We start from the raw sequence: 10748 nt of genomic DNA, 5'->3' as shown, positions 1-10748 counted from the left end.
GGCCGTGTGGTGCCAGGATAACAACCTCTCCCTCAACGTGACCAAGACAAAGGAGATGATTGTGGACTACAGGAAAAAAAAGAGGACTGAGCACGCCCCCATTCTCATCGACGGGGCTGTAGTGGAACAGGTTGAGGGCTTCAAGTTCCTTGTTGTCCACATCACCAACGAACTAACATGGTCCAAACACACCAAGACTGTCGTGAAGAGGGCACGACAAAGCCTATTCCCCCTCAGGAGACTGAAAAGATTTGGCATGGGTCCTCAGATCCTCAAAAAGTTCTACAGCTGCACCATCGAGAGCATCCTGACTGGTTGCATCACCGACTGGTATGGCAACTGCTCGGCCTCCGACCGCAAGGCACTACAGAGGGGTAGTGCGTACGGCCCAGTACATCACTAGGGCCAACCTTCCTGCCATCCAGGACCTCTATACCAGGCGGTGTCAGAGGAAGGCCCTCAAAATTGTCAAAGACTACAGCCACCCTAGTCATAGACTGTTCTCTCTGCTACCGCACGGCAAGCGGTACCGGAGTGCCAAGTCTAGGTCCAAAAGGCTTCTCAACAGCTTCTACCCCCAAGCCATAAGACTCCTGAACAGCTAATCATGGCTACCCGGACTATTGCAACCCCACCCCATCTTTTTACGCTGCTGCTACTCTGTTAATTATTTATGCATAGTCACTTTAACTCTACCCACATGTACATATTACCTCAACTACCTCAACTAGCCGGTGCCCCCGCACATTGACTCTGCACCGGTACCCCCCTGTATATAGCCTCCCTACTGTTATTTTATTTTACTTCTGCTCTTTTTTTCTCAACACTTTTTTGTTGTTGTTGTTTTATTTTACTTTTTTAATTAAGAAATAAATGTATTGTTGGTTTAAGGGCTGTAAGTAAGCATTTCATGGTAATGTCTACACCTGTTGTATTCGGCGCATGTGGCAAATATAATTTGATTTGATTTGATTTGAACGTCAAAATTGGCTACAAATTCATGAAAACCCCCCAAAAATATGTTTGTCTTAATTTAAGGTTAGGCATAAGGTTAGCAGTGTGGTTGAGGTTAGGGTTAGGTTTAGGTTTAAAATCAAATTTTAAGAAGATAAATTGTAGAAATAGGCGAGGTTTATGACTTTGTGGCTGTGGTAACTAGTGACGACATTTGGAACTGCAGTAAAAAAAACATTGTGCTATATGATTTTAGATTTAGATTTTAGTCATTTAGCAGACGCTCTTATCCAGAGCGACTTACAGGAGCAATTAGGGTTAAGTGCCTTGCTCAAGGGCACATCGACAGATTTTTCACCTAGTTGGCTCGGGGATTACAACCAGCGACCTTTCGGTTACTGGCACAACGCTCTTAACCACTAAGCTACCTGCCCATACCATAACCCAACCGCCACCATGGGGCACTCTGTTCACAACGTTGACGTCAGCAAACCACTCGTCCACACGACGCCATACACGTGGTTTGCAGTTGTGAGGCCGGTTGGATGTACTGCCAAATTCTCTAAAACGACGTTGGAGGCGGCTTATGGTAGAGAAATTAACATTCAATTCTCTGGCAACAGCTCTGGTGGACATTCCTGCAGTCAGCATGGCAATTACACGCTCCCTCAAAACTTGAGACACCTCTGTGGCATTGTGTTGTGTGACAAAACTGCACATTTTAGAGTGGCCTTATTGTTCCCTGCACAAGGTGCACCTGTGTAATGAGCATGCTGTTCAATCAGCTTCTTGATATGCCACACCTGTCAGGTAGATGGATTATCTTGGCAAAGGAGAAATTCTATATGCCAATTCTATATTCTATATGCCGCGTTCATGTGCTAGTCGGAACTAGGAAACTCGGAATGTATGACTTTCCTAGTTCCGACTAGAACGTGAATGCGGCAATAATAAGAACGGGTGAACAATCGATGATGTAGAAAAATTATGACATCTCAATGCGACACATTTACGAAGGACCCATGCGCACGCATTGGGTAATGGCAGAGATCAGGTGGCATTTTTTCGCCCACCAAGCAAGGAGTTTTTGTATGGAGGTCAATGAGTGTCGAATTTGTTAAACACAAAAATGAATGGCTTATTTGCTATGTGATGTTTATTTGATCTAATATAAGTTTCGTAATGCTTAAATTGTTACGAGTGTACTGATATAAGTAGACATCTTGGCAATTTTGAGAAAAAACACTTTATATCGGAGTTGTCTCGAGATGGCTATGCATATTCATGACATGAGGCTAGTATCATAGCGTCTCTCTCCATTGAATACAGGCGGTTAACAACCCTCATCGAATATTCAAACCAGGATTACAATAATGAGATGTATCCACCAATCCCAAGAAAGGATAGGCAGACCGCATTCTCGCTTTGTGGAAAACGATTTCCAACGATATTATAACCGCGATCGATAATAGACAGTACTGTGCAGCCGTCTTCATCGACCTGGCCAAGGCTTTCGACTCTGTCAACCACCGCATTCTTATTGGCAGACTAAATAGCCTTGGTTTCTCAAATGACTGCCTCGCCTGGTTCACCATCTACTTCTCAGATAGAGTTCAATGTGTCAAATCGGAGGGCCTGTTGTCTGGACCTATGGCAGTCTCTATGGGGGTGCCACATGGTTCAATTCTTGGGCCGACTCTTTTTTTTGTGTATATCAATGATGTCGCTCTTGCTGCTGGTGACTCTCAGATCCACCTCTACGCAGACGACACCATTTTATATACATCTGGAACTTCATTGGACACTGTGTTAACAAACCTCCAAACAAGCTTCAATGCCATACAACACTCCTTCAGTAGCCTCCAACTGCTCTTAAACACTAGTAAAACTAAATGCATGCTCTTCAATCAAACGCTGCTGGCACCCGCCCACCCGACTAGAATCACTACTCTGGACGGGTCTGACCTAGAGTATGTGGACAACTACAAATACCTAGGTGTCTGGTTAGACCGTAAACTCTCCTTCCAGACTCACATTAAGAATCTCCAATCCAAAACTAAATCTAGAATCTGCTTCCTATTTCGCAACAAAGCCTCCTTCACTCATGCTGCCAAACATGCCCTCGTAAAACTGACTATCCTACCGATCCTTGACTTCGGCGATGTCATTTACAAAATAGCCTCCAACACTCTACAAATAGACTACAAATTGGATGTAGTCTATCACAGTGCCATCCGTTTTGTCACCAAAGCCCCATATACTACCCACCACTGTGACCTGTACGCTCTTGTTGGCTGGTCCTCAATACATATTCGTCGCCAAACCCACTGGCTCCAGGCCATCTATAAATCACTGCTAGGCAAATCCCCGCCTTATCTTAGCTCATTGGTCACCATAGCAACACCCACCCGTAGTATGCGCTCCAGCAGGTATATCTCACTGGTCATTCCCAAAGCCAACACCTCCTTTGGCCGCTATTCCTTCCAGTTCTCTGCTGCCAATGACTGGAACGATTTGCAAAAATCTCTGAAGCTGGAGACTCTTATCTCCCTCACTAACTTTAAGCATCAGTTGTCAGAGCACCTTACCGATCACTGCACCTGTACACAGCCCTTCTGAAATTAGCCCACCCAACTACCTCATCCCCATATTGTTATTTATTTTGCTATTTTGCACCCCAGTATCTCTATTTGCACATCATCTCTTGCACATCTATCATTCCAGTGTTAATACTAATTGTATTTATTTTGCACTATAGCCTATTTATTGCCTTACCTCCATATCTTGCTACATTTGCACACACTGTTTATATATTTTCTGTTGTATTTTTGACTTTATGTTTTACCTCATATGTAACTATGTGTTGTTGTTTTTATCGCACTGCTTTGCTTTATCTTGGCCAGGTCGCAGTTGTAAATGAGAACTTGTTCTCAACTGGCTTACCTGGTTAAATAAAGGTGAAATAAAAAAATAAAAAAATTGTTAACGCGGAGTATGTCCATTATCTTTGGCAACAGTCGTCTCGCGCCAAACTGCGCATGTGCAAGCCGTCAAGTCAGGCACTAAATATGTTTTTGACAAATTAAAACGTGTCACTTTCACGAGGCTGGGGTAATAACATGCTAAACTACTTAAGACATTGGCTCGAATCTAGATCGTACCTTTAGATTTCGAGAAATGAACAACTAAGGAATACTTTTTCACTTCTCTCATTGACTGCTCAAACCCCAAATCCGGACCTGGTCTGCTTGGTCTGTTTCGCAAGCGTTCCCAGAAGTCTCGCGATGTTGCGCCTCTGGGATTTAACTACCAACTATTTTGATTCATTGTGCAGAAAGAAGCAAACTAGCATATCGTTTTGCAAAATACAATAATTTGTGTAATATGTCTGTCACGGAAATGTTCAGCTACATTCAGGCTTTTCTGAGTGCGGATCAAGAAATAAGAGAGGTAATGTTAATCAATCAACAAACTGCTAATGTTTTTGTAAATCGAGCTAGCACCGAACCGCAACTAGCTAACTGCAAAGCTAGCAATTGACTCGCAGTCAGTTATACAGTCAGTAAGGTTTGCATTGAACGTGAGGAATTTAACAAAATATCCATTTAGAAATGCACTGTATGGAAAACACTGTGCACGATGTATGTTTTGCAGACATTTGATATATAAGTTAGCTAGCTAACTAACGTCAGGGCCGCTGATAGGACACACATGCATGCATTTCGTTTTTTCAAAATCATAACTAATACAGATGTCTTGCTAACTAACGGCGGATGTTCTCTTGCAGGACATAAAAAAAGTGGTACAGGTTCTGGAACAGACGGCGAGGGAGATCCTGACCCTGCTCCAAAGTGTCCATCAACCATCTGGCTTCAAAGAGAGTGAGTGCCCAATCACATGGGGTGTAAGTTAGTTATTAATTAGTGCACCGTAGCTAAACGTTTTGTAACCAGTTAAGGTAGTCCTCACTGTTTTCTTCTGTTTAAAGCAGTGAATACGAGGCTGGACTATCACAAATGATTGCTTACCTTCCTGACTGACTCATTGCTTTGCAGGTCTCCATCACCTTGACATAACTGTTTCTGTTTTGTCCTGTCACACTAGTTCCCAGTAAGTGTGTAATTGCTCTTGAACTGTTAAGCACAGTCCAGATGTACTTTGTAGAGCTCAAAACCAAATTCCCCCTGGAACAGTACTACAGGTAGCTACATAAACATCTCTTTCTTGTCCCCCTGTCTGTCACACAAGTTCCCAGTAAGTGCGCAAAGGCCAAGGAACTGTTTTGTACAGTCAGGACGCACCTTGGAGAACTCAAAACCAAGTTCCCAGTGGAGCAGTACTACAGGTAGGCCCTACACATGGGTGAATCTGAAGTTGGCTACTTATTCGCAACTACTTATTCACAGTTTCCGGTCAACAGAATGAAATTCAAGGGACATTTCAAGTATCTGTATTACCACGTGAAGTTATGGAGTGATATTGTCTGTGTCTTCTCTCCTTGTTATTGAAAGGACAAACTAACACGTCATTTTCCATCCTCCACTCTGCTTCTAGGTTCCATGAGCACTGGAGGTTTGTTCTGCAGCGCCTGGCCTTCCTGGCAGCGTTCGTGGTCTACCTGGAGAGTGAGTCTCTGGTGACACGTGATGAAGTGGCACAAATACTAGGAAGTAGGTATCAGTTCATTTCGGTGCCTTTTTTTAGCTTTCCTGGTGCCCCGGTGGATGGAGTTTGAATATTTTAGACCATTCCATTGGTAAATCTCTGCCCACCATGTGCACTAGGCAAGCTAATACGAATGCACCCATTGCCTTGAGTTTAACTTTTTTCAAGGCAATGGGTGCATTCGCAGACTGTCCTCTCAGACAGTCAATCAGCCGTCAGGTAGTGTGCTGTGGTGGTCATACATTTTCCCTATTTCTTGCAGTCGAGGTGGTGAGAGAGAAGGGATTCCACCTGGATGTTGAGGATTACCTGGCAGGTGTGCTGATCATGGCCAGTGAACTGGTGAGAATGAATTGTGGCTTCTTAAATTATATTACATCAGACAATACCATTTTAATATATCAATACATTGGTTTATGCAAAATGTACATGTTTTTTTTCGCTAATATATGATTACTTTTTGGATGGATTATTTACATGTATAAAATCATCTGTGTCTGTCCTCTCTAGTCTCGCCTGGCGGTGAACAGCGTCACAGCAGGGGACTATGGCCGCCCCCTCCGCATCTCCAACTTCATCAACGAGCTGGACTCTGGCTTCCGCCTGCTCAACCTCAAGAACGACCCCCTGAGGAAGCGCTACGATGGTCTCAAGTACGACGTGAAGAAGATAGAGGAGGTGGTCTACGACCTGTCTATCCGCGGCCTGACCAAAGAGCAGGAGGCTGGGGGCGACAAGTAGAGCTGAGGGGGGTGGTGGTGGAGATGGAGGGTGTTGGACTGGGGCTCAACCCTAGGCTGGCACCTGACCTCTCCATAACTGGGACAGTGGAGTCTTGACCTGCTGAATGGCAGAATTAGGAGGTTAGACTTGCGCGTGTGGAGAAGTGCATGTGATGAATGACAGTCTTGTCAGTGGGGTTGGAAAGCCTTTGATATAGAGGCACAGTTTGAAGGGGAGTGGTTGTTCCATTTTGATTACTGGCGTTTGGAAATGTTCACTTTAATGTCCAACATCATACTGTAATATGCCTGTTATTATGTTTCAGTGTTTTTTGCTGTTCATAAATGTTGTACTGCTGTATGAATTATTGTTGTTAATTTCATTTAAGGGGGTGCTGACTGGGTGTAAATCTCCACCCAGAAGAAAAGAGAACGCGTTAACTACCATGTTTAAAACGTTTTTGTTTTTAGTTCATGAGCAAATAAATAATGATTTTGTGCCATTTGTCTGCCATAAGCCACCTGATATGACAGTAATTTGCGTTTAGCTAGTTTGGTCTCTGATTGTTCTGTTCAGGGTTGATATCTCAAAATGTTCAAACAACCAATAAACAAAACATCAGAGGGATGCAAGGAGACTAGGGGAGAAGCTCAATTGCCTTCTCCTCGCCTCCTTCTCAAAACCCATTGGAGAAGGTCAGAGGGACGACACCTCTGGCTTTCTCATCCAATGGGTTTTGAGGAGTGGGCAATTTAGGTTCTTCCTAGGAGGAGAGGACAAGACTAATCACAGTGAGATTCTCTTTTGGGCGAAAGACCATCCTCTCCTCGACTCCTCCGTCCTCTGCGTGACCCGGAAACCAATAAGTGGTCGAGGAGGGTGTCAATTCGTTAGTAAGCGAACGGAAGTGTCCTCCCCTCATCGATAGCCACCTTTCGTTGAAGATAGTCATGTCTATCCTACCTGAGTCGTTCTCGGAAGAGTTTTGATATTTACATTTACATCATTTAGCAGACGCTCTTATCCAGAGCGACTTACAAATTGGATATCTGCCACACCCCCTCGTAAGTAAGCATTTCACAGTAAAGTCTATGCCTGTTGTATTCGTTGCATGTGAGAAGGTGAGGAGAAAGGATATGAGGAATCAAGGAAATACAATTGAGATCTATCCCCATTCAGGTTAGAACGGCATTCTCCTCAAAGCAGACATGGCAGTGTCAGCTAGAGACGGAGGAAAATACTGTACTTCATTCATGGAAAAGCTTTCTGTCTTAAAATATAGATTTTGATACATTGTTAGGGCCACTCCATGCATCTACTGCATATGTACCTTACTGTAGTTGAATTATAGTAAATATAATTTTTTGTATTGTTGTACTTTGTTCTTTTTTTTATTTGTGACTCCTTACAAACAATTCCACCTGATTTAAAGGAATATTGTGTATTTTTGATGAATTAGAAAATGTTACAAATAAATATTTCTACATACTACTATGTATATATTATTTTTTTTGTCCTAGTTGATGTCCAAGAAGCACTTTTCACTGAAAAGGGAGACTTCTGTCCAAACAACATGCTACAGTGCCTTGCAAAAGTATTCATCCCCCTTGGTGTTTTTCCTATTTTGTTGCATTACAACCTGTAATTTAAATTGATTTTTATTTGGATCTCATGTAATGGACATACACAAAATAGTCCAAATTGGTGAAGTGAAATGAAAAAAATTACTTGTTTCAAAAAATTCTAAAAAATACAGTGAGGGAAAAAAGTATTTGATCCCCTGCTGATTTTGTACGTTTGCCCACTGACAAAGACATGATCAATCTATGATTTTAATGGTAGGTTTATTTGAACAGTGAGAGACAGAATAACAACAAAAAAAATCAGAAAAACGCATGTCAAAAATGTTATAAATTGATTTGCATTTTAATGAGGGAAATAAGTATTTGACCCCTCTGCAAAACATGACTTAGTACTTGGTGGCAAATCCCTTGTTGTCAATCACAGAGGTCAGACGTTTCTTGTAGTTGGCCACCAGGTTTGCACACATCTCAGGAGGGATTTTGTTCCACTCCTCTTTGCAGATCTTCTCCAAGTCATTAAGGTTTCGAGGCTGACGTTTGGCAACTCGAACCTTCAGCTCCCTCCACAGATTTTCTATGGGATTAAGGTCTGGAGACTGGCTAGGCCACTCCAGGACCTTAATGTGCTTCTTCTTGAGCCACTCCTTTGTTGCCTTGGCCGTGTGTTTTGGGTCATTGTCATGCTGGAATACCCATCCATGACCCATTTTCAATGCCCTGGCTGAGGGAAGGAGGTTCTCACCCAAGAATTGACGGTACATGGCCCCGTCCATCGTCCCTTTGATGCGGTGAAGTTGTCCTGTCCCCTTAGCAGAAAAACACCCCCAAATCATAATGTTTCCACCTCCATGTTTGACGGTGGGGATGGTGTTCTTGGGGTCATAGGCAGCATTCCTCCTCCTCCAAACATGGCGAGTTAAGTTGATGCCAAAGAGCTCGATTTTGGTCTCATCTGACCACAACACTTTCACCCAGTTCTCCTCTGAATCATTCAGATGTTCATTGGCAAACTTCAGACGGCCCTGTATATGTGCTTTCTTGAGCAGGGGGACCTTGCGGGCGCTGCAGGATTTCAGTCCTTCACGGCGTAGTGTGTTACCTTTTGTTTTCTTGGTGACTATGGTCCCAGCTGCCTTGAGATCATTGACAAGATCCTCCTGTGTAGTTCTGGGCTGATTCCTCACTGTTCTCATGATCATTTCAACTCCACGAGGTGAGATCTTGCATGGAGCCCCAGGCCGAGGGAGATTGACAGTTCTTTTGTTGTTCTTCCATTTGCGAATAATCGCAACAACTGTTGTCACCTTCTCACCAAGCTGCTTTGCAATGGTCTTGTAGCCCATTCCAGCCTTGTGTAGGTCTACAATCTTGTCCCTGACATCCTTGGAGAGCTCTTTGGTCTTGGACATGGTGGAGAGTTTGGAATCTGATTGATTGATTGCTTCTGTGGACAGGTGTCTTTTATACAGGTAACAAACTGAGATTAGGAGCACTCCCTTTAAGAGTGTGCTCCTAATCTCAGCTCGTTAACTGTATAAAAGACCCCTGGGAGCCAGACATCTTTCTGATTGAGAGGGGGTCAAATACTTATTTCCCTCGTTAAAATGCTAATCAATTTATAACATTTTTTACATGTGTTGTTCTGGATTTTGTTGTTGTTATTCTGTCTCTCACTGTTCAAATAAACCTACCATTAAAATGATAGACTGATAATTTCTTCGTCAGTGGGCAAACGTACAAAATCAGCAGGGGATCAAATACTTTTTTCCCTCACTGTAAATAACGGAAAAGTGGTGCGTGCATATGTATTCACCCACTTTGTATGAAGCCCCTAAATAAGATCTGGTGCAACCAATTACCTTCAGAAGTCACATAATTAGATAAATAATGTCCACCTGTGTGCAATCTACGTGTCACATGATCTCAGTATATATACACCTGTTCTGAAAGGCCTCAGAGTCTGCAACACCACTAGGCAAGGGGCACCACCAAGGAAGCAGCGCCTTGAAGACCAAGGAGCTCTCCAAACAGGTCAGGGACAAAGTTGTGGAGAAGTACAGATCAGGGTTGGGTTATAAAAAAAGATCTGAAACTAGTCAAAGCCCAGACCTCAATCCAATTGAGAATCTGTGGTATGACTTAAAGATTGCTGTACACCAGTGGAACCCATCCAACTTGAAGGAGCTGGAGCAGTTTTGCCTTGAAGAATGGGTAAAAATCCCAGTGGCTAGATGTGCCAAGCTTATAGAGACATACCCCAAGAGACTTGCAGCTGTGATTGCTGCAAAAGGTGCCTCTACAAAGTATTGACTTTGGGGGGGTGAATAGTTATGCACGCTCAAGTTCTGTTTTTTTGTCTTATTTCTTGTTTGTTTCACAAGAATAAATATTTTGCATCTTCAAAGTGGTAGGCATGTTGTGTAAATCAAATGATACAACCCCCCCAAAAAATCCACTTTAATTCCAGGTTGTAAGGCAACAAAATAGGAAAAATATCAAGGGGGATGAATACTTTTGCAAGCCACTGTAATTGCAATTGCCATGTACCTTTCCTGAATGAACCAAGCCTCATTTGCATAAGAGAACACCTTGTTCAGTATTTCAGAATATCACTTACCTCAAGACACAGTGGATGCCAATGGATAGCAATAAGTGGAAATGGGTTATGTACAATGACATATGTATTTAACATGTCATTTTTTAATATAATTCACAATATCTTACATAAAGGAAATATTACATTAGGTCTTTAAAATACAGAGGAAAAACATTTGACAGTTCAGCAGGTCTAGGATATTGAAAAGGGTATTTTCAAACTGTTAC

The 10748-nt window shown here is 42.8% G+C and overlaps 1 protein-coding gene across 1 annotated transcript; it reads left to right on the top strand.

Annotated features, from left to right (window-relative positions):
* The first annotated feature begins 4237 nt into the window (after nt 1-4237).
* LOC311143981 (translin-like) lies at nt 4238-7831 on the top strand. The gene is made up of 6 exons (XM_084179890.1): nt 4238-4404; nt 4742-4835; nt 5203-5299; nt 5509-5624; nt 5882-5961; nt 6130-7831. Exons 1-6 carry the CDS (start codon nt 4339-4341, stop codon nt 6358-6360), a joined length of 684 nt encoding a protein of 227 aa, XP_084036016.1. The 5' UTR covers nt 4238-4338; the 3' UTR covers nt 6361-7831.
* Nucleotides 7832-10748: the final 2917 nt, after the last annotated feature.

This window comes from Coregonus lavaretus (genome assembly GCF_964263955.1).
Source record: "Coregonus lavaretus genome assembly, chromosome: 16".
Lineage (NCBI taxonomy): Eukaryota > Metazoa > Chordata > Actinopteri > Salmoniformes > Salmonidae > Coregonus > Coregonus lavaretus.
The sequence above is the reverse complement of the archived record's forward strand: the minus strand, read 5'-3'. Positions and strand labels throughout refer to the sequence as shown.